Raw genomic sequence first — 25,212 nt, 5'->3', positions numbered from 1 at the left:
TTTTTTTTTTTTTTTTATCGATAAAAATGCTTCTAAGTGACTTATAAGCCTCCTGATTGGCACTTTTATGGATAAAAGAGGGTCAGGAGAATAGGAGCTTTTATGTTGCAAGTTAAAATATCTGTATTTAAAAACCAGAATAAACAAGAATGCCCAAGATTAGTTACGTGTTTGCGCATTGGTGCTTTTCCCTCATGCAACGTTGGTAGCGCATGTGTTGGACAAAATCGGAAATCCTGAATAAAGATGAACTCGAGATGAGAGATCGGTGCGTCACACACGTGCGACGCTGGTATAGTGCGAACGTGTAGTTACGTTGGGGCGATATATATTTACCATTTTTCCTTGCGATCAGAACGTAGACGAAATAAGCGACGAGCAGACCGCCGATCAACGTCAACATCTCTCCGGTCGGTTGCAGTTGCATCGACCGCGCACCATTCACATCATATCGCCAGCTAACGCGGTTGCTCCGTGCCTCCTACTCTCGTTTGCTATTCACTTGTTTTCCGAAATCTCCTCGAAAAAGTTCAGAATCCAGCGGATCTCTCTCTTTCCCTTTCTCTCTCTCTCTCTCTCTCTCTCTCTCTCCCTCTTTTTCTGCCCTTCTCGCTCTCAGCACCTGCGCGCACCTCGCGCGTTCATCGACGAGATGAAAGTTCAAGCGCGACGTTTCGTCGTCACTCTTTTCCACGCGGACGACAGTTTCGACAACGGTTTCGACAACGGTCGGCGATTAATTGCATTTCTTCATGCGCGTTCCTTCTAAACGGAACCGGGCTAAAATCACAGAGAAACGTCGCGTTGGAGCGTCGCGTCGTAATGTCGATTCCATCCACCCGTCGGCTCAATAGCAGCTGTCACGTAAACGCACCAGTGCGACGATGACGAGTCGCACGGCACGTCAAGCACACGCTATTCACCGAGACAATACTCGCCGGGGTAAATGCGGGGCAAAGGTCAAGCACACGCGGGTATCGAGGATCCTACGTAACGTGCACGTGCATGTTAATGCTGAGCGGAATTCGCGCGATGACGTTCGCCTTTTTTCTCCTGATTTTTTCATTTTTCTGGGGAAAGACTTTGAATTCTGATTTGCATAACCGCCTTGACGACGCCGGTACTTTGAAGATTCCCCGGGAGAAATGTCTCTTTCAGATAGTTAAATATCGATCGGCACGAGCGTACACTCGTTTGCGGAACGGTTTCGGCACGTTCCGAGACACATCCGCGCGATGGCCAATGAGAGAATCTATCTTATGAGAGAGGAAAGAGTTCTTTTCAATATAATGATATTTAATAATTTCATACTTAATAAAATATTTAATAAAAATATTTAATAATAATATTTGAAGGGCTTTTGCAGCATGGAAAAATTCTCGATTTGGCTATCGCATCTTTAATGGATTAATTTCCGACGTTTTGTGAACGTTTCAGTTCACTTTTTCAGGGAGAGAAAAAATTTGACTTGTGTGGGTGACAACCTGAGTTTCAGATTATTTCTCTCTCTGAGTAAGTGCATCAAAATGTTGCGTATATCAATTAAACAAATTGAAATAAATAGATGTTATTATATCTCTTCAATTTCTGCACTCGCTCGCGGTCAATGTGGAAGAACCTTAACATACGACCGAAATGAAGAATCCTCTCATTAGAAAATTCGGCTGAATTCCAGGGCACGTCGAAGAGAACGTGCTCGAACCGTCCTGCAAACGAGTGAACGCGTCCCGTTACGAGTCGGTGTGGACCGAGTGTCGTGTGTTTTTCCAGAAAGCAAACTCAACAAACTCCGCGGAGCAGCTCGTGGTCGTGTGATTAATTAATATCGACGTATTGTGTATCTCCGCGAGTGTCTCGCGCAGGAAAATCTCGCGTCGGCGGCGCGGAAGGGATTCGGTTAAGTTGGAAGTAGTGTCGTAATTTCTTGGATACAGAGTGTATCTCGTTTGTTCAGTTGTGTCACGCAATTGATAAAAGACCACGCGACTCGCGACGATAACGAGAACGCAATAAGGTCGTCCTATTTCTTTCTTTCTTCCTTTCTGGTCTCCTCGCGATCGACCGCGATTCGCCGGCGCGTCCGCGAAATTTCCCGATCGAGAACGCATCGCATCGCGGCTGCATCTCTCTGGTCGCGCGTATGAGAGAAACGACAGGCAAAACGAATCCCCGTATACATATATTTTAGACGCCACCAGCATCGTTCGCGTTAATCGCGCGCGAACGAAATTACGTATCGTTACGATCGCGTGTATCAGCCGCATGTGATGCGGGATTAAAGACGTGTCAGTGAACGTCCAGGACGCGCGCCAAGGCCTCCGAATCGATTTCTCGAACGTGAGAAGAACGCGTTCTTCCCTCCCTTCCCCGGCCGATATCGCTTTATCGCGCCGCCGTAATTAGCGTCGACCTTTTATTTCGTAATTAGTGTCGCGCAAATTCCCGAGCGCGTTTCGTCCAGACTTCCGTCAATCTCGACTCGCTGTCGCGGTTTCATCTATTTCGAATTTTTCTGCGGGAACAATTGCAATCGTTAGCGCGATCACACGATCGCACGATTCATTCGCTTTTTCCAGTTTGGAAGCAATGACGACACAAGCGACTAGAATCCCTGTCCTGCGAAGTTCTAAATTTTCATCGAAGTTACCGCAAACGAAATGTTGATCAAAGTTGCCGCAAACGAAATTTGGATTAAAGTTGCTGCAAAAGAAAAGTTCGCATCGCAATTTACATGCAATTGAAATTTACGTTCTGAGCATTTTAAATATACATACAAACACACATACACACAGACTCGCGATTTCTCAGGGAAAAGTAGAAAAGAATGCTAGCGGGAGTACGCCAAGACTGAAGTAGAATTTCCCACAATAGACTAGCGGCCACAGCTCCTCTGGATTCACCTGTTTCCCAGAGAGCACACGTTTCGCGCGCTTTCGTCAATCGGAACGTATCCGATGATCGTAACGACGATCAGTCTGTATGAGAGCGTCGGAGGTACCGTAATCAGCGGGATCAGGGATCTCCGTGCCTCGCCGTTCCCATCTCACCTTCTCCACTTTGCTTATCGCGGGCACATTCGTCACGTTTTTCGCGTAATTCGCCCTCGCGCGCTGCCGCGATATCTCACTCGCGCGCGCTCCTACTGTTCGCTCGCGACTGAGGTTCGCCGAATGCGACACGCACGTATCACCACCACCGCCGTCGTGGTCGTCGTTGTCGTTGTCGTCCTCGTCCACCTGTGCACAGTGTGTACGACCTATGGCTTCCTCATAGTGGGGAGTCGGTCGCTTTTGCGAGAGAACGCGCGTCTATCGCGAAATCGCACGTCGGCTCGGCGGCAACGGTGGCGGCTCGCATTCGCGACGCAAGCTTCATATCAGTTTCATGTTAAATTATAATGTATCCATCCAATAAGTCCCCGTCGTGAAGAATCTTCATATTAACACCAGACCAGACTGCCGTCTACGCCAGCCTTACACGTCATGCATACGACTTCTCACTTCAAGCTCTCAACTTTATTCAAGATTTTTGTTTGTTCTGTCTTCTTCTTCTTTGCTACCAGTCTCGTGCGATTATTTTTTCCTTCCGTATCCGCATAAAGAAATCAAATTTGTTTTATATAATTATATAAAAACAAGTGAGATAATAGTACTAATTCTCATATCTAGTTCTAGACATTCTTATTGTCTTGGTTAAATACGAATATTTTTTATCTTTCAACAGTCATCTACGTGGTTAAATTGTAAAATATCTCTGTTGGTTTTTATATCAGAGGGAAATGTGTAAGGAATAAATTGTGTGGTTGGAAGGGATGAATATTATGGCAGCCAACCCTTTCCAACTATACAATTTATTCTTTGAATATTCTCCTCTAACAGAAATGTTTTAGAATCTAAGATTAGATGATTCCTGCTCTCTTAAAGTGAGTCAGTGAATAGTCACTGATAGTTATGAGTATAGCCCTGAGCACTTTCAGTGCCATACTTATAACTGCAATTATAGTGCAATTCAGTGCCATACTTATAATTGCAAGTATATATTCACTGTTTTCAGTGATGTTTGACTGATTCATTTTAAGATAGTGTATATACATATATACAAGATAAGTATATACATATTATTTATATACATTATTATAGTATAGTATAGTATAGTAACATATATATATATATATATATATATATATATATATATATATTTATATACAATATAAGTATATATATATATTTTTTTTTTTTATTTGAAATATTCTTATTTAATATATTCTTATTCAAAACAATAAAAATGTTCAAGATTACATGCGTGTCCGGGCATTAATGCTTTTACCTTACAACGCAGTTTGTAGAGAGAGTTCTCGAAATAAAACTTGATGGTGTTGTTGAACGCAGTTCGCTATAATCAGTAGGGAATAATTTTTATTATTGTATGTTCTGAAAGGGTTATATCTAGGACAATGATAAATACTCACTCAGATACCGCGCGAGCCAAGTTTGAGACCAAGATTATGAGATCGCGAAGCCACACGATTTTATCCCGTAAACGAATTGGAAACGACGTACCGTTCGATGTGCCGCTGTCTGTTTCGCCATGTTTCTGTCTCGTCGATGTATCGTGCGAACGAAAAGCAAAAGTCGCTCGAATTAGGATCGAGAGACTCGATCGCGACTGTTTCCTGAGGCCGATCGGAGTCGGAGGTGCGTGTCGTTCGTGCGACGCGATTTAAGTCGCGCGAATTCCGGACAGCCAGCAACCGGCACGATCGTAACTGCAAAATGTCACTTCGATTTGCGGAAGACCCGCGGAACTCGTTACCCGCCGAACGCAATAACGTTTGCCAAGCTTTTACTATCTATCCAGATTTTCTCTTAGATCTCGCTCTGCCGCTTTGCTATCGCGTTCACTCTACAAAATGTTCTGGAACTAACTGATCAAGTCACAATTCGATTTTTCGTCATTTTTTGCTTTTGTGTGCTTCTCTAACTTTATAAATGGATATTGGACATTTCTTCTTCTTTTTGCGAATGGAAAATTATTTCCATATAATGATATATTTATAATTGATTTTAATGATATATTTATAATTGAGAATTTCATATTCTGTCTGTTCGTTTTATTTACAAAATAATTTATTTTATTTATCTATACTATAAAGAGTTTTCCCCTTAATAGAGATTAAGGTTGTGATAATAATGATAATAACAATTTGTTGACCGTCGAGACGCGTCGATTTCCTCTCGACAAGATCGTCGAGACACACTCGACGCGGTGTTTGTTAATGTCGCAACGACCTAAACAATCGACGAGAAAAAGAGTTTCGCGAAAACTATTATTCAGCCAAGTATACGCGTCTTTCGAGTAGACGACTGTTTCCTCTGCCTTTCTTTTTACCGACACGCCATTTACATATATCCATGGAGCGAATGTGACGCGCCGACTTGGTGATTATCATTCAAGGAGCTCGTCGTAATTATTCGCGGTCTCCTTCATAGTTTCCTCCGACCGAATCGGCTAATCGACTAATCGGGAATCTATCCTTCGAGCGAGAAATCACGGTGATTTATTCGTGGAAAGAAGCGCTGCATCGGCTACGAGAGGCTCCACGCGCCGCTATTTGCGTTTCAGATACGCATTATCATTCCCGTGACTAACGATCGGATTTCTTCGTCTTCTCGCTTCGAATCTTGACTTTTCTGATGTCGCGAATCCGGACGGATATCTCGACTTGTCGTTGCGCGTTGATTAGATTTTCGTTGAATCCCAGCCAATCTGGGCTCCGCGTTCTACTTCGCTTGTTCAATGACATTTTGGTCGTTAGATCCAGTCTATAATAGATGTGAGTCGTAAGCCCTAAGAACTGACCAATCATAACCGATTTTTCTTGCAATAATCGAGTGTGATTGACCAATTCTTACGACTTTAGGGCATCTATTGTAGACCAGGCCTTATCGGAGTCCCCGGATAAATCTTGAAGTTATCTTCATGATCTTCTAAAACTGCTCGACTTTTGCAATTGCCCGAATTACTGCTCTTAATGGAGCCGCATATCGTCGCGCAGTTACTGCTAAAAGTAGAAATCACTCATCATACAATCATCATTAGCAAAAGCTGTGTGTATCTCCGACTCGCTTACTCAAACTTTCGACAAGAATATTTGCTCGACCTTCAAAGTCCCGAGAGCTACGTTGAAGTTTCAACTTTCGCCATGGAGAACCCGTTGCTAAATGGCGATCGGCTTTCAGGTCTACTTTTTGAGCTGTTCGACTGTTCCTTTCGTCGACGCGCCCATACTAACGTGCTATTATCAGCGATTAGGCTGTCCGCGAGAAAGAACGGTCGAGGAATTTTTTCTTCTTCATTCTCTTCCACGGAAGATGTTTCAAGTAGATCAGTGGAGGAAAAAAGTATATTGTAAAGTGCGATCGGGACACGAAGCAGGGATCTCTGGTCAAATATCGTCTGCGAGTTGTTGCACGCACACTCGACTGTTTCGAAGGAAATATCACGTGGTGGTACAACGTGCACGATCTATCGACTTTTTATTGAACTACGTATGTATACATCACGGATTCTGCATAGGAGTTTTCTAAAATGGACAATTTTTCCTTTTATAAGAAATGACTCTTCAGAGAAATATCGAGAACACACGATGTCGTGCCGGTTTAGAGAACAGACAATGAGCAACGATAAAGTCATCAACGAGAATTGCGGTGATAAGTTATCTGAAAATAAATACGCTATTTTTGTCGCAATTATGATTCAATGTCGCGCGGGAAGCTAATCGCAAATTTCTTGTAGAAAAATCGATTTCTAGCTGTATGCTTTTATGTGCTGAAAAAAAACTATTTGAATCTTTAGCACTTATGGGACGTAAAGTTTGTTTCTGAAAAACAAAGTTTATCTCTGCGAAGTAAAGTTTATTTCCGTGAAATAAACGTATGTCTTATAAATAAATTGGCCGTAATTATGCAAAAATAGTCCAACCCACAAGTACGTTTCGAGAAAAATGAAGATAAAAACTCGATACATGATTTAGAAAGTATAGATATCACTAAGATTCTTCGCAATTCTTCGACAAGTTAAGTATGATTAATTTTCTTCTCTTCAAGGGTATTTATTGACAAGCTTAATTTAAAAAAATGGGTAAGAAATGCAACTAGTAAAAAATAAAAACCGTCTTTTATTTAATTTTAGCTGTCATATAAAGCTTGGATCTCTTTTATTTCATATACACAGAGAGAATGATTTGGTTGAATCAAATAAACACTTCTTTGAAATAGTCCAAACAAATTTTTTGATTAATCGAACAAAATTTTGTTTGACATGATAAAAATATTTATTTGCGTCTTAGTTCCAAAGAAATATTTTTATTGTGTCAACCAAATAATTTGTTTTTGAACTATTCCAAAGAAACATTTATTTGATTCAATAAATCGTTCTCTCTGTGTAGAAAGATGCATGTGGACTACCCACTAGTGATAAATTAAAAAATCGTGAATTCTAATTCTCGCCAATTTTTTAGTATTTTTTCTCAATGTATGTTCATTGATATTTCTGGTTTGCACTTGGGCGGTTATGTGATTAAATATCTTGGGTTGAACACAGTTGAATCCAAGAGATATCGACGAATTCAAATCAGGGAACTGTCAAGCTGCTCAAGCGAAGGCTATCTTCTTTCGCGAATGCAATAAAGAGCAGAATTTCCTTTTTCTCTGTCGCGCAAACAACGGAGATTGATGTCTTTGATTTTCTTTGACACGCCCGCGTCCGTCGGGACGAATTTGCGGCCCACTTTCGCTGCAGCAGACAGGCTGTCTCGAGTTTTCGCGTTTAACGGGATCGGCAAAACGTGGGAAGGCAAAATTGCCCGATGGGACGAGTCGAGCGAGGAGGCTACGACGATCACGAGCGCGGTGTGTCGTTTACGTAATCGTGCCGTCGAGATGTCACGCTGGGTCGCGCAGGTATGACGATAAAAGCACCTGAGGAACGTCGGCTGGTCGAGCGGAGCGCATTGTCTTCGTCCGCGATTATCGCGATGGCAGTTAATAACAGGCGTGCGTCATCTTGACGCAAGAATACACTGGGTGTCGATTTTAAGATCTCTTCAGTATCGCGCTTCTTCGGTTTACGCACACTTTGATAGCCTTTATTGGACCAGGTTTCGAAGATTGAGGATTGCGAATTAGAGACTAGAATTTGACGAATCAAATAATTTTGATCTTGGCTCTCTTTGATTTGACTGAGTCCTATCTTCAGTCTGGAATTCTCAATTTCTAAATCTAAGTCTGTGTTAAAATCATTATTAAAATTTGTCTCAGTGATTAGATACTCAAATCTGAATTTTGGCCTGTATTAATAGTCGTTGCTTGAAACTTGTTTCAAGTGAGATACTCAGGTTATATTAGTACACACCTTAAACTCGTATTAATAATTGTCACGTAGAACTGTCCCATGTGAGATATCCAGATTTTTATTCAGAGTTAGATTCAAGTTCTCCAACTGAATGATATGATATATGTATGACTTTGCATTTGTAATCAACTGAGATATTCTCAACTAACACCAAGTTAAAATCTGAGTGTCTCACCCGAGACAAGTTTCCAGTTAACTATTAACAAGGGGCTTAGAGTTAGATCTGAACTCCTTAGTCCAATTAGACTCAACTGACTATGTCCTGTCGCGTGAAATTTTTCAGGTAACTATCTCTCTGGTTTGATTTAAAAACAAACTCCGTTCAGCGTTAGGGATATCGAGATACTCTGACGGTAATGCAGAAAATTGTTGTTCTAAACCGTTGCTAATCGAGTCTGGTAACTTGCATTCAGCTCGGTTTCTCAGCCGAAAAATTAATTGTGAGAAGAGCACTTGTAACTCCAACTGAAAATAACAAGCTCTGTAGTGCGTGTAAATTATGTTTTCGCACATCAACTTGTATTTATATGATAATATTATATACCTGTATTTATATGATAATAACACGATAAACCAAAACCCTCGTTGCATTTTGAAAGGAAGGTCATTTGCGAATACGTCACGAGAAAACTGAATAATACAACGCTCAGATAGAGACTCATTTCCTTTGTAGAAATGCGAGAACAGAATGAATTGCGGATGTAACACATTAACATATATCAGTAAGCTTAGAATACTAAAAGGCAAATCACGACCCTTGTCCACTCGTAGCAAAAAAGATATTGCGGAAGATCAGGTGTTTTTTCTTTTCGTAAGTCTAATGCAAACGACGACGATTCGATGTTAAACAAATGGCGTAAAACTTACTCGTAAGAGATACTTGTAGACACGTAACCAATCGAATCAGAGCTGCGGTCAGTGGCGGGCGATGCTCTTCCAAAAATGTGTCGTCTGTCAATGAACATTAATTCAAATTTTAATGCAAGATTTGCACAATTGTCTACGGTGCATTTTTAACGTGAAATTCGAAGGATTGTCTCGATACATTCAAAAAGATATAATCTCATTCTTATTGGAATCTACTGAGAGAGAGATATTATGACCTCAAAAGAAGGTTTTCTTCTAAGATCAAAAGGAAGCCGGATATAACGGCAAAAGAAAGTTCTAACGGCCAAAATATACCATTTGCAAAGTGCTATTTGCTGTTCTAATCCCATATTTTAAGCGAAAAATTTTAAAGCATATTTAAAGAGTAATTCTCCGAAAAGGAATATTTTTCTTTTACTTATACCAAGAAAGATTTTAAAGATTCTAAAAAGAATTGAGTCGGACAGGCAGTAATTTTTCATGTTTTACGCGACAAGTTATAATCAATTGAGTCTAACTCAACTGAGGAATTCAGATCTAACTCTAAGCTTCGTATTAGTACTCGTTACTTGAAACTTGCTTGAGGTAAGACACTCAGATTTTAATTTAGAGTTAGACCTGAATTTCTCAGCTGAATCACGATTGCAAATATAATGTTACATGTATTATGTAATTCATATAAAAAAACTCTCATCTAAATTTAGATTTGAGTATTTCACGTAGAACAAGTTTCAAATAACGACTATTAATATAAGCCAAGTCTGTTATTAATTAAGTTGTTATTTGAAACTTATTTTATATGAGATACTAAGATTTTTATTCAGAGTTAAATCCACGCTTTCCAGTTGAATTATGTTATATGTGACATTTGCATTTGTAACCGCGATTCAAACTGAAGATCTCTCATCTGACTCTGAATTCAAGTCTGAGTATCTCATTTGAGACAAGTTTCAAGTAATTAATCTAAGAAGAACAATATCGTATTTAAGATATTTTTTTTTCGGTTTTATTAGAATTCTTTTGAAGCTACGTATAAAAGAAAAATTTGAAAGCATATTTAAAGAGTATTTCTCCGAAAAAGAATATTTCTCTTCTACTTATACCAAAAAAGATTCTAAAGATTCTAAGAAGAATTGAGTCGGAAAGGCAGTAATTTTTCATATTTTACGCGACAAGTTATGATCAATTGAGTCTAACTCAACTGAGAAATTCAGATCTAACTCTGAGCTTCGTATTAATAGTCGTTACTTGAAACTTGCTTGAGGTAAGACACTCAGATTTTAATTTAGAGTTAGATCTGAGTTTCTCAGCTGAATCCATGTTATGAATGAGATTATATTTGTATTCGAATTTCGAGCTTTTCGAATGTTGAAATTATGATTTAGGAATGACTTAGGAAATTTTTTCTCACACTTTCGAGTTACGAGATCTCGATTATTCGGGAAATGCATCGCAAACTTATTAATCCTGATCAGTCAATTATTAGACGACGTAACAATGTACTTACATTCAGGTCTGTCGTAGAGTCGATCGATCGACGTATCGTCCACGTTATCAACGAGACCGTCGACTATCTTCTCGACGAAATTTCGGACCGCGTGCACTGTACGTACCTCTTCCTGGTTCTCCTGGATCTGCTCCGCATTCGCGGCTGCATATCCTGGAAAGGAATTGCGACACCCTCGGAAACGTGCTCTCTGCGTGGCGCGCTTGGCGTGGAAATTTAATTTCCGCTCTTATCACCGCCTCCTTTCGGCCGGAATCATTTCTTTTCTCTCGAGATTCCTCACTATTTCGCGAGATTCCTCTCTCGCGCGACACGTTCGGAATCTCTCACCGTCTTCTTTCAAAAGTGTCAGTCAATTCCGTGTAAAAATTAAACGCCGCGATTGAATGCGAATTAAATACGAATCAGCGCGCTTTTCAAGTGCGATCGACGTCGAGTTTCGATTGTACTGATGTCGGCACAATTTTTTCACGTCGCGAGGCCACGTGTTGAAGAATGTCGAGACTCGTGCTCTACAAGATCCGCACTTCGCTCCGGGCTTTAATTCGCGCGTCACTCTTCGCTATCTCGCCGCGTTCCTCACGCGGCGTAATTCGGCAACTCGGCGAGATGTCGCGAGATTGTCACCGTCGTCTCGAGCACAAGCTACCAGCGCGTTTGGCGCGTTCGTTGAAACGCAAGAAAAGTCGCTTTCTAAATCCTGGACCGTGCGCCTCCTTCGTGTCCGTTAGGTCGCTCGCGTTCTTTCCCGATCGAGCGCGTTGATACAATTCACGTGGTGGATCGCGCGGCGCGCACCGAACAATGAGCATCACGGTGAATCCGTCGTGAGAGACTTTTCGAGCCGTTCTTACTGTTTAGACTCTTCCGTTACACGGCTGCTCTCTGCCTTGGAACAAGGACGCACGGGACGTTCGCCGATCGAAGATTAGAAGCTACTTGGTGCGCGCCACGCAAATTCCCGCGACGTGACGTGAACATTGCTTGGAAAATTGTCGCGCGTCGCCTGACACGTCATCATCTTGAAACATCGTTTTCTCGCGACTCGTAACGCCCGAGGTATACTAAGAATAACCAACGACCCAAACGAGTAACGAATTATCCGAACTTGGATTCGTACCTCTCTCAATTCGATTCAAATACCTACTCGGATATTTTGGAAAATCCGTATCCCCGAATAACTCGAATTTGAAGCATTGCATTTATTTACTGTTCGAGTAATCGAATATCCAGGTAGTGTCAGATCTGAGAAAAGCATTGAAGCGTGAACAACCAAATCGACGGTGAAACGGAACGTCGCCCTGATTTATGCAAGACGTGCGTCGAGACCCAACTGACGGCGCTTATTGTTATCTCCGCTTTCGTAAAGAAGTATTGGCGATCGAAGAGGCCTGTATTAATAGTCGTTACTTGAAGTTTGTTTCGTGTGAGATTTTTAGAATTTTCCCCAGAATTAAATCCAATTTTTTCAATTAAATTAAATTGTATACACTGAGAAAAAATATATAAAAACTAACAAATATTTATTAAATGGATACTATTATATATAACATATTTACTTAAATCAAAATTCTTTTCAAGCCGAGTATTTGTTTAATCGATTTAAGTAAACAATATTCGATTTAAATGGAGAGAACTTTGAGAATTTAAAGTAAATATGTTAATGGTACCCACCTAATAAATATTTCTTAATTTTTAAATATTTCTTTTCTCAGTGTATGTGTTATCATATCTATAATCGCGATTCAACTGGAGAACTCTCTCTCATCTGAACTTAAACCAACGCTGAACTGAAATCTAAGTATTTTGAGAAGTCATTTGAAAATAGTTTCAAGTAACGATTGTTAATATAGACCTAAAGCCTGATCTACAATATGCTCTTTGCTTCCTGCTTTCTTTCTCTTTATCTCTTTCTGACTCAAAGCAAAGCTCTTTCTGACTTAAGCTTTAAGCTTGATCTATAATGTGTTATTTGTCTCTTGTTTCTTTTTCTTTATCTCTTTCTGACTCACACCTTAAGCCTTCAACTAAAAAAAGACAACAAGAACAAGAAACAGGAAGCAAAGAGCACATTGCAGATTAGGCTTTAAACCAGAAAAAGACAGAAGACAAGAAACAGAACATGCAAAGAACATATTGTAGGCTTAAGAGTCATGAGTGATTTTTCACGCTGTCGCCTGTCACCTGCCACGTGGACTCGCGATTTGGCGGTGCCGAAGAAACGGTGCAACTCCTCCTCCCCGTTCGCCACACGGCCAAAGTTCTCGAACCACTTCTCATTCCTCCTCACCCACGACCTGCGAAATTACGAGCCGTTTCTCATTATAATTGCAATTTGCGGTCGGAGCGATCGCTCTCTTATCGAGTATATTACATGCATCATTGTAAAGATAAGTGATGGATCGAATATGAAAGATAATCGAAAGCAACCAAGTTATCGGTGGATATTACTGCGGGGACCTTCGTTGATGGCAGAACAGGCAGCGCCAGGCATTGTCCGTCGTGTCCCAGCGCGAGCAGGCCTTCCTGCAGGACTTGGCGCCGCAATCGCTGCAGCGCACACCACGTCCGACTAGAAACGGTGCCAGGCAGCAGGCGCAGCGTCCGTCGTCCACGACGACGTCTTTGTGCTTTGCTTCCTTCGCCTTGGAGTTTTTCCTGAAAATTTTCTCTCTTTAGTGCCTTTGCCCAAATGGGATATCTAGGGAATTGCACCGAGTCGAAGGATGTGCGCGAAAAAAGGAACTGCAAAACGTAATTTGGTATTTTACGTCATCGCGGCGTTGTCCAATACTTTGCTTGTTTTCCAACTTTGGACCACGTCTCCCTTGTGTTTGGTTCCGACGTTTCGTGAATATTTCAATTCACTTCTTTTTAAACTCAGTCTCAAATCGCCTTGCTTTCTGAAGAAGTGAACTGAAGTGTTCACGAAACGTCAGAACCAAACGCAACGAAAACGCGGTTCAAACTCGAAAAACAAGCGAAAAATTGTAAATTATATTGCATTTTGCGATCGGAAGGGCAACAGGAAGAAGGAAAAGATAAGAGATTATTCAATATCTGTCGAGAACGAGATGAAATATTTTATTTGACAAACACGTGTCGTTGTCTATATTATCATTATAGTCGTCATACATGGATAGTTCGAATTTTCCATTAATTAATATCAATTGTAAAATTATAAATTGCTTGCATGAACTCTGCATTTTACTGCATTGCGATTAGTTACAAGAGAAGGTGAAAAGTTGGTTCTTCTGCATGTCTGAAGACAATGTGAAATTAAGACATTTTTAATCGATACCTTATTAAAGCGTAGAATTTACAGGAGATACAAAGTTATTCTTCTCACACGCGCTATGGAATAATAATGCGGTATTTTTCCGGAATGGCAAGTCAGCGGATGAGGGGAAGGGGCGTTGTGAGTAAATCAATGACTAAATTATTTATGAGTATGTCGATGCAAAATGTGGATGTTTATAATGAACGCAATGACATTTAAGGTCGATGATACGATGACAATTAAAATTTATCAATCTGAGCGAAGTATCAGGAGTAATAATAGACGCATAATGAACGTGCGTCGCGCGACAATAAACGGCTGAAATTCATAATGAAGTCGCGACGATCGAGACCACAAGTTGCGTATTTCAGGGATACGGCCGTTACATATTTACAACGTCGGTAACGGTATCAGACAACTGCGCTTGTTGTGTATCCATGCACAAAGTATAATGCGCATTTGCTGTGTATACGGAGTGCATCGAAAAGGCGTAGCAACGCGAGCATCTTATTCCTCAGTAGCGAACAGCTAGACGAGTCTCATCTTACTACACTGAGAGAAAAATTATCTTAAAATCAACAAATATTTCCTTGGTGGGTGCCATTAACATATTTAAAAATCTACATTCTCTTTACTTAAATCAAATATTGTTTATTTAAATCAAGTAAACAATATTTGATTTAAGTAAAGAGAATGTAGATTTAAGTAAATATGTTAATGGCACCTATCAAGGAAATATTTGTTGATTTTAAGATAATTTTTCTCTCAATGTATGAGTTATTATTTTCCAGCCTTTTTATTTTGTTTTACATTTTACCTCTTGATTGATTATTTGATCATTATTTCGTTGGCTTCAAGAGCCTCACCGATATTCTCTGCCCTTTGCTAAATTTAAAACTACTCGAGAGAATCGAAAGGTGTCTTAAATATAAAGCTCAAGTCTCAAGCGAGGAAAAATATCAGTGGCTTCTCGGCTTTATTTTCAGCTTCCCTTCTTCGTGTGAATCTACATGTTACAGTCTATCTTCGATCAGAAAGTAACTTCTGTTCTTTTTGAAGCATCGGTCGCCAAGCTCGCCGATTTTGTCTATAATACAGGATATTTTAAGAACGTCGTTGCACTCCTTTTCCGTCGCTTCTTCGGTCTAAAAGCGGTCAAACGGGAATAGAGAATGATTTTCCATAAATCTCGCAGCATCAATCTCATACTTCATTCACACGTGCATTTCGACATCCAGCGGCCCGATGAGAGAACCTAGGTTAGCCGGGAAATCAAATTTCATCGTCTGTTTTCGCACAATTACCTCTTTATTGACGGTGATTTAAATTTAACCTCGCCTTCATCTCGAAGGATACAAAAGGTTTCCTGCAAAAAATGACATATTTTTTGTATAGCGACCACAACAATCAAACGTCCAGTATACATTTATCGCCACTTATTATTGCGAGATCTTGCATCATCGAGCTAATTTATAATCGCGCGAGCAGCGCCACGATGGGAAATAGTACTTATAAATAGACGCGGGCGCGGTTTTATGCGGTAACAACGCACTTAGTCTAGTTATTTGCACTCGGTCATCAGGAATTAATTAATAGTTAATAATTTACGAGTCAGCGCACGTGAGTGTCGTAAGCCACTACACTATATCACTTTGCTCCACTTCCAAATCGCGGGCGCGATTTGACCAGCGGAATCCTGCGGTAATGAAAAGCGGGAAAATGTTACCGCGATCTCAGCGCCTGCTTTCCCAAATTCACTGCTCTCTAAAGCGCAATCAGTGGAACACTGCAATTGTAACTGATGGCTCGGCCACGAGTGTGACCGTCGAAATCTCGCCGAGAGGGTCGGTCAGTGGCATTTTCACTGGAAAATTCGCTTTCCGTCGATACGCTGTACTCACAAATGATAATTCAATTGTGAATGCAGCGCTGCAACCAGCAAAATCTCGCTGAAAGAATCAGTCATGTGTAGCGGCTGTTTTCATTATGTGGAGTTTTCGAGCGCTGGTATACAGAACTGTGATCGAAAAACGCAAGTCGCGCACGAAAAGCATCAACTCCATCGCCGCAAACGCAGAAAGTTGAACTTACTGCCGTGTCTAACGAATTCGCGGATTTTGCAGTGAAATCTTTCGACAACGATCAGTGAGATATCAGACGCAAATAACAGTGTTTCTACTGAAAATCCAGTGGGATGTAGCATGAACGTGGGTGTGTCTCTACCGGGAATCAGTGAATACTCCTCACTGATTGCCGTCGAAAATACCATTCTTACTGATTACAATCGCATTTTCGCCGATCCATTGTTCGAGAGAGTGGTGCTGCTTTCGACGCGATTCATCTAAACGACCGTGATTAAACGGAAATAACAATCACTCGCGTCTAATCGTCGCGATCGAAGAACGACGCGGCCGCCCTGAGACTCGAGTGGCTGTCTTCGTCTTGCTCCATGTCGGAGGTGACCACCTTCACCACCACGACTTCGATGGTGATCAGCAGAAAGAGGACCATAAAGGTCGCCATATTGTACTTCTCCTGACCGGGCACGACTTTGTCGCTCTCGATCAGGAGCGTCGAGATCAAGCTCGTGACGTAGGCCAGCATGTTGCCGGTCCGAAAAACGAAATGAAAGAATCAGGTAACTTTCGAGTATTCTTTCGCAGAATACAGTGAACAGTGATTCTTCCTGAATCACAGCGTGTCACAGCTCCTCGCTATAGCGTAACGTAAAGGGTAACACAGAGAATACAGAGACAGAGAGTGATCACGATTAATCCGAGCTAACGTCAATCTAACCGGCTTTGTCAGCGCAGCGTAGAAATCCCTTCTATGTGAATCATAGCGTCGCTAATGCCTGCTGCATATTGTGATCGTAATCAATGCTAATTGTAACGCTCGCGATGTCAGTCAGGTAGAAAGGATTTACGGGACGCTGGTATAGTTCCGGCCGACGTGTGTTCGATCGGCCTCGGCGACTCCACCGCCGTTTAATCATTCTCTTCCTCGCGCGAAAAACGGCGGCGCGTTTGAATATCGCGTCGCCACTTTGCGAACTAATCGCGATTTAATATGTGAAAGTGCCGCGTGCGCTCGCGATTCTCGCTTTCCCCGGCCTGGTCGGGCAGCTCACCGTTTGATCCACGTTTTGACTGCATCCCAGGCGAAACGCGAATTCCCGCTCCAATTTCGCGCGCCGATTATGCGAGCGCGGCTTTCCTCCGAGAGCGCGGTCGACGAAAGTTACGTGGTTTACGTAATATGCCGCGCGACGTTGCGATTACCGCAGGCGCCTTTAATCCACGTTCTTATAAGTACATAACGCGGACTTATCTAATCCCCGGTCACGTATACGAGAGCCAACAGCTGGCGAACATTGAGGAAACGCGATGATTTCTATGATTATTTCCGACTCGTTACATCGAGATTCGGTCAAGTTCGAGGGTTTTTCAGCTTCCTCGTTCCTTCAAACTTCCTGATCGTTGCGACGAGAAATAACGCGAACTTGCCTAATTCCTCGTCATACACGAAGTCAGTAGCGAACAGCTGGTGAACTTTGAGCAAACGCGATTACTCTTGACTTGTTATCATCGAAATTTGAGAATTGAGAATTTTTCAACGTCTCCTTGTCCCCTCAAAGTTCGTTGTGACAAAAGGTGACGCGAACTTATCTAATTCCTGGTCGCACACGAAGTCAGCAGCGAACATTGAGTAAACGCGGTGATTTTTGCGATTAATTCCAACTTGTTACGTTGAAATTCAGTCGACTTCGAGAATTTCTCGACTTCCTAGTTCTTTCAGAGCTCGTGATCGTTGTGACGAAAGGCAACGCGAACTTATCTAATTCAACTAATCGAATTCAACAACAAATAGCTGGCGAACATTGAGTAAACACTGCGGTATTTGCGATTATTTTCGACCCGTTACATAGAAAACCGGTCGAATTCGCGATTTCCTCAATTTCTTCGTTCCTTCAAAGTTCTTAATCGTTGCAACAAAAAGGACGTGGATTTGCCCTCCTTTGCTTGCTTCTTCCTCTTCGTTTTCCTTTTCCCCGCAATATCAGTTTGCTCTTTGTCCTCGTTTCTTCTTTAGTTTACGTTGCTTGATCGAAGTTGTTCCAGAACATGTAATAAATCTATCTATCCATCTATTATATCTAGTACGTCCACGTGCTTCGATGTGCTCTGGTTTCCTCAGGTAGCAATTATAATTAAGTCAGTTTAATCTTTTCTTCCTTCGTTTTCTTATTAACTCGAATCTAACGGGTTGTGTTCCGGTTAATCTTCGTAGCTGTGTCGTTCAGACTTTCGTATCGGAAATCGATAATAGATATCCATTGACTCCTTTACCTTCTCTTTTTTTCTCTTCGAGCAAATTTTTCTTCACCTGTCATGCGGTCTTAATCCACCATTATATTTTAACTTCATTAGACTTTGGAATTTTCATGGGCTTCGTCTTCTTCAAACGAATATATCTCGATCGCCTCTTCTCTTCTCAGATTTTCCTCTTTTTGTGACACGCACAAAAACGTTCTCGTGGGACAACAGATCTTCTTCTTTCTTCTGTTCTTCTTCTCGATCGTATCAGTCGGATTTCCTGTGTGACGGACCTTCACGAGCTCTTCTTTCTCTTCGATTTTGTTTCTCTATTAATCCGCAGCCGTCAACAATCACGTTCAGGTTTTACGAGACTCCAGTATTCTTCTTCTCTTTTCTTATTTCTTCTTTCCTTCTTTTGCGTCTTGTCTCACACTTTGGACGGTCCTCCTGATCAAACACCTACGACTTCTGTGCCTCCTTTCACTTTATTTAGTCTTCTCTCGCGCATCAACGTCCTCGACGTGCCTCGACGTTCTGATCCAGAGAAAATCCCGAAAGCGCACCTTCAATTTTTCTCAAGACTCCTTTGATTTGATTACTCTTTCTCATTCTCTGTTACAAATGTATACCTTCCCTCGTTGCTCTCCTAGTAAACTCCTAGTAAACTCGACGTTTACTCGACGTTTACTCGACGTTTACCGGCGTTCAGAATTGGCTCGACGTTCCGTCACTCCGGGGACTAGGCGGTCGGTCTTAATCTCCGATGGCAGCAGCGTTCTATCCACCTTTGGCACTTCGGAATACACCCGTATTCCAATTTCAAGATGGCTTTTCAAGACATCACAATCAAATTCGCGTCTTCAACTACGTCGATTATACGTGCGCGAGCAGCTTACTTCGGCAGTTAGACCGCGACGTATATTAACTCACGACCGCCACTCGGTGTGCCATTTTCGGATCTGCCGCATCAAGCAGAACCGGCGCGATGGTTTCCTCGTACCGGACTGTTGGCTCGAAAGTGACAGTGGACCGTCTGACCGGGGAAACTCGGGATCGCGCACAGTTATGCTTGCCGGTTTCTGTCGATGGTAGGAGCCTCCGTCTTCGTTACGTTCATACCGCCTTATGTTTGTCATCCTTTCTCTCCCTCTCCCGTTTCCCCTTATCTTTCTTTCTCTTTCTCTCATTTGTAGCGGCCGATAGGAACTTTCACTGAATTTCGGCGGTAACTGAAACAATCATCGTCGAGGAGGTCATACAAATCGCCGGTCGTTATCTATCGCCTTCTTGTTTTGTGTCGCAAATACTTGCGCACCCGTTTTGCATGGACCCGTCATGATGTAACGTGTAGAAAGTCGAATCTCAACGTGCATTTTATATATATATATATATATATATATATATATATATATATATACACGATATATAAAAATACGAAGTATCTTATGTCATTTTCTGATGAGGCTGATAACTCGTATAATTAGAACAGATAGGCCATGGTTGATATTTCCGTTGGTTTCAGGAATTTTTCTTGCGAAATTATACGTGCGTGCGAGCATACATATTGCAAAAAAGTCACAATGAAATAAAGTGATGATAGTTTACGACTGCAATTGGCCATAGTTATGCAAGGATGATTCAACCCACATGAAGTACGTTTCAAGATAAATGAAGATGAAAATTTGATGTGATTTAAAAAGTGCAGATAACACTTGACAAGCTCTTGACAATCGTTCAAAAAGCCAGGCATAGTCAATTTTCTTCTCTTCTAGGATATTCACTGACAAGCTTAATTTTTAAGTAAAAAAGATGCAACTATAGTAGAAAGTGAAAACTGTTTTTAATTAATTTTAGGCGATCATAAGGTCTTGAATTTTGTTTGTTTTATGTAGAAAGACGTATCCATTGGCTAACAAGAATTAAAAAATCATAATTTAGTGGGTTGGATCTCTCATTTTTGCATAACTATGGTTAATCACATCGAATAAAACACACTTCTCGCAAGCAGAAATTGCCGTTTTAACTTTTTAATTTCAGTTTTTCAAGAATCCCACCTGTCTCATCTTTTCCAAGATCGTGATAATTTCCTACAAAAAGCCAGGCATAGTCAATTTTCTTCTCTTCTAGGATATTCACTGACAAGCTTAATTTTTAAGTAAAAAAGATGCAACTATAGTAGAAAGTGAAAACTGTTTTTAATTAATTTTAGGCGATCATAAGGTCTTGAATTTTGTTTGTTTTATGTAGAAAGACGTATCCATTGGCTAACAAGAATTAAAAAATCATAATTTAGTGGGTTGGATCTCTCATTTTTGCATAACTATGGTTAATCACATCGAATAAAACACACTTCTCGCAAGCAGAAATTGCCGTTTTAACTTTTTAATTTCAGTTTTTCAAGAATCCCACCTGTCTCATCTTTTCCAAGATCGTGATAATTTCCTACAAAAAGCCAGGCATAGTCAATTTTCTTCTCTTCTAGGATATTCACTGACAAGCTTAATTTTTAAGTAAAAAAGATGCAACTATAGTAGAAAGTGAAAACTGTTTTTAATTAATTTTAGGCGATCATAAGGTCTTGAATTTTGTTTGTTTTATGTAGAAAGACGTATCCATTGGCTAACAAGAATTAAAAAATCATAATTTAGTGGGTTGGATCTCTCATTTTTGCATAACTATGGTTAATCACATCGAATAAAACACACTTCTCGCAAGCAGAAATTGCCGTTTTAACTTTTTAATTTCAGTTTTTCAAGAATCCCACCTGTCTCATCTTTTCCAAGATCGTGATAATTTCCTACTTTCACTCTCTCTCTGCCATGCGTAAACAATGCAAAGTAGCAATTTTAATTTTGGCCTGATATTCCTTGAAGAACCTGATTATCTTCATCTTCATTGTTCATTATGCCAAACCTGATCGAAATTATTTATAGTGGAAGACTTCACAATATCGGTTGATTTCGACAAAAGACTCGAATCCTCGATCGCCTGTTTTCTTACTTTTGTTTCCTTGTTTCGACTTCTTCACTTCCTTGTTTCATTTTCCCTGTCTCCTTGCTTTTAAGACACCGTCAGCATTTCGCAGCTCCATTGCGCTGCCGTAATCCGCGCGCGCGCGCGCGCGATTACGTAAACTATCATGCAATTCCTCGCGTCTGCTTGCCTTGCCGTTTCTCATTACATAATAAACGTCGTTGCCGTTCATGCGAGCGTTATAAAGCGTACGAATAAATACCTGACGCGATATCTACACCGATCGATGGACAGCTATTCGGTCCTTCGCGGATATGTCATCTCCATACTGGGTCTTTTTAAAATTAAGAGTAGACGATCTATCTATTTATGTTGGTTGTGTCGGATAATGACGTCAGCGGCAGTTAAATAAGTCGCGAAGAAATATAGGCAAACAGTTCTTTCGCGAATTCACTTACGAATGTATAAATCAATTTTCACCAACGAACAGCCGATTTATCTCGAGCAAGCGTGGTCTATTAATTCCGTCATGGAAGATGGCGTCAACTTCGTTATGCAAAGCTATTATCATGTATATAGGATCATTCTTTAATCATGTGTACGGAATTCTCGAAATCTTATATCCTGGCAAACATATTCGATCATATGATAACATATTGATATTTGACATGATTGATGCTTCTCTTTTTTTTTCTTTTCATAAGTACATCCAAAAAAGTATGTCATCTTTGGAATCCTCCGAATCTTGGAGGATTTCACTCTTATAAATGACTTATATATGGCGGGAGGATTTTTTTAAAAAGAAAATATTCCAAGCATAATATTTTTTAAGTTAAAAGAATTCCATTTTTTACCTAAAATCTTGTTATTAAGACTCTTGAAGAGTCACATCATCCATCTCACAAAATACATCGAGATAAACAGACATATTTACAAAACGACATTTGCGATCGATTAAATACACCTCTAAAATACTCCATACACTTTCCTTTTGTTCTAAAAATCAATAGATAATCGGAAAATTAATATGACAAGATAATGAGGAAATTAGGTTAGAAAAGACGATTGCACGTCACATTTATTTTATAATTATCTGTTGATTGTTAGAATAAAAGGAAAGTATACGGAGTATTTTAGAGGTGTACTTAATCGATCGCAAATGTCGTTTTGTGGATATATCTGTTTATCTCGACATATTTTGCAGGAATTTTTAGCATACGTTTTCTCGCTTCTAACGTCATTAAAAAGAGATAGATGACGCGACTCCCCAGGAGCCTTAATAGGAATTTCTTCTGATAAGGAGCTATTTTTTCTCAGATAAACATGTTCTTCTTGATTAATTGATTCTTAATTAAAAAAAGTTAGAATAATATTGATAAATTTCTAATTAATATTTCTCTCTCATTAGAAGAGGAATATTCTCTCGAATAGAATTTCTCACTAGAATATGGGATTACAAAAAATGACACCTTGCAATAAGAATGCTTTTTTGGGCTAATTAAGGCAAATTCGGATAAATTGAGGCATTACCATTTATAACACGACAAGAGACAGCAATTTATCCGCGAGCTAAGCACACGCTGTGTCTTCTTCGTTTAAACAATCCAACCGAATTGAATAACCGCCTAGCATTATCTTATTAGAATAATACTGTAAGTGTGCGGTAATTATCAGGATCGTGCCTACACTATTCACTTACCGTTTCTCTCGCTTTCTCCCACAGAGGATCCTCAGGAAGAAACGTTTCATCGGTCGTTCGGCTACGGTCTGATCTCACAATGAGCATCAACGCATGCGCTTAGCGTTATCGACATCGAATAAAAGCAAATGCAACAATTCAGCTCGTAGCCGTTTCCAGCAGTCTCGTCTCTCTCGTGTGATTTCAAATTGTGCCTTTTCTCCAATATTTCTGCGTTGCAATTACTTGATAATCTAAGACTCGTATCAATAGTTGTTACTTGCAACTTGTCCCACGTGAGATACTCGGGTCTGAGTTTGTAGTTGGATTCGAATGTTTTATTTGAATCATGTAATATATGCGCTCTTGCATTTCTAATCGCGATTCAGCTGAAAAACTCACGTATAACTATATGGCCCGTATCAATGGTCGTTATCTTGAAACCTATCTCAGACGAGATACTCAGATTTGAGTACAAAGTTGAATGGAAGTTTCTCAGTTGCATCGCGATTACAGACATAATATCACATAATTCAACTGAACAATTCGGATCTAACTCTGAAGAAAAATCTGAAGCCCGATTAATAGTTATTAGTTGAAACTCGTCTCAGGTGAGATACTCAGATTTGAATTCAGAGTTAGATGAGTTTTATTTCAATTGAATCGATTACAGATGTGAATGTCACATATGTCATAACTCCAGTAAAAAACTTAGATTTAACTCTAAACAAAAATTCGGATACCTTACCTGAGACAAATTTTAGGTGACAACTATTGATACTGGTCTGAATATCTCACATGAGACAAGTTTTAAGTGGCAGCTATTTAATACGGGCCCAAATTCAAGTTCGCAAGTGAGGTAAGTTTCAAGTAACGACTATTAATACGGGACTTATATGTCTACATCGCAATTTTTCTTTTTTTGAGACGGCTCCAATATCCAGTCTGCAAGACTCGAGCGACACATTTGATGACAATCGTCGCACCGAGCTGTTTAATTATCGTCGTTAATTCTCCGCGTTAACTTTAGCGTTAATTTCTACGTTAATTTTCCCCGTCTCTCTGGGGCGGAGAGCCACGAATTTTCAACTTTGTAGCAAATTACTGCCAAGCGTCGTCGAGTAAGAACTTCTCGTCGGCCGTCCCGTCGTCTGCAGCCGTTCCTTACGCCGCCGCCTCTTTCAGCAGGCACAATACCGCGAGCTCGCAACTCTCGTGGAAAATAAATCAGTTTCCAGACAGTTTCTATACGCCGAATAGAAACTTGGTCGATCGCGATAAACGTCACGCGACGACGGCGTATTGAGTGACGCACGTTCGAGAGAAAATCTGTCTTTTCGATTTCCGATCGAGTCCGGGTGATCTCGTCGGGGTTCTCACGACTCCGGCTCCGCTGAAAGTTGGCCTCCCCGGTGCAGCCAAAATCGCAGTACGGGAGCTTGGTTTTGCGGGCGAATCTCAGTGAGCAATGACGAGCGCGAGTGACGACGGCGCGGATCGAGAGGTCCGATTGACCAACTCATTGGCGACGAACGGCTCGAGAGTCAGCGTCTTCGCACTTGCTGGCAGACCGATCTCGGGATCCGCGAGATTCGCGAGAGAGCGCGAACGTTGCACCGAGTGACCGACTATCCGCGACAGCGAGTATCCCGACAATGAGGAGGAGAGAACGTCGTTTGTTCGGCGTTGGTGCGCGCGGATCCCCGGTGTTCGGTTCCTACGTGCTTCCGGTTCCCCTACGCTACACCGTTGTTGCGTCCGTGTCTATTGTCTCGGTATGGCTCGATACGTACCGCCGCCGGTCCATTGTGTAACGCCGTTTTGCCATTGACGTATTCCACGCCCCGTGTCCGCCACGTGCATCCTAATGGCGAGCGCGCTTCGTCGCGCGCCTTCTTTCTCCGTCGATCTTCCTTCGTTCGTCGTCGCCGTCGGCGAGTGGCGCGCCGCGTCGCGCCATCCGCACTTCCGCTAATGTCATCAGCCTAAACTGGCCCGTCTGAGGTCGCGAGGTCGCGACAGGTATTTGCACGCTCGGGAGCATCGCACGCAACGTCCTTCCCGTCCTCGAGCCGTCGCCGATCGCGTAATGTGCTGAATTCGCGCGCAACCCGGGGAAGGTGTCCGCTGCTCTCTCTCTCTCTCTCTCTCTCTCTCTCTCTCTCTCTCTCTCTCT

At 41.2% G+C, this 25,212-nt stretch overlaps 2 protein-coding genes across 11 annotated transcripts in view; one reads left to right on the top strand and one right to left on the bottom strand.

The window, feature by feature from the left end:
- LOC116845392 (uncharacterized MFS-type transporter C09D4.1) overlaps positions 1-25,212 on the top strand; it is a 52,671-nt gene that overhangs the window by 2,366 nt on the left and 25,093 nt on the right. The gene's annotated exons all lie outside the window — the stretch shown is intronic.
- Positions 1-25,212, bottom strand: part of LOC116845390 — a 51,693-nt gene that overhangs the window by 24,000 nt on the left and 2,481 nt on the right. For 2 of the 10 annotated variants that reach the window (XM_032817984.1, XM_032817985.1), the window contains exons 2-5: positions 13,238-13,444; positions 12,971-13,083; positions 10,787-10,939; positions 9,280-9,363 (exon numbers count right to left, since the gene is read on the bottom strand). In XM_032817984.1, the coding sequence (XP_032673875.1) occupies positions 9,280-9,363; positions 10,787-10,939; positions 12,971-13,083; positions 13,238-13,444 (557 nt within the window). Of the gene's footprint in view, positions 1-336; positions 2,701-2,786; positions 3,560-9,279; positions 9,364-10,786; positions 10,940-12,970; positions 13,084-13,237; positions 13,445-23,057; positions 24,656-25,212 lie in introns of those variants that run through there. The other 8 variants (XM_032817988.1, XM_032817986.1, XM_032817989.1 and 5 more) reach the window with 8 other exon arrangements.

Source organism: Odontomachus brunneus, unplaced genomic scaffold (assembly GCF_010583005.1).
Source record: "Odontomachus brunneus isolate Ranch 3 - 2012 unplaced genomic scaffold, Obru_v1 Obru_scaffold_051, whole genome shotgun sequence".
NCBI lineage: Eukaryota > Metazoa > Arthropoda > Insecta > Hymenoptera > Formicidae > Odontomachus > Odontomachus brunneus.
The sequence above is the reverse complement of the archived record's forward strand: the minus strand, read 5'-3'. Positions and strand labels throughout refer to the sequence as shown.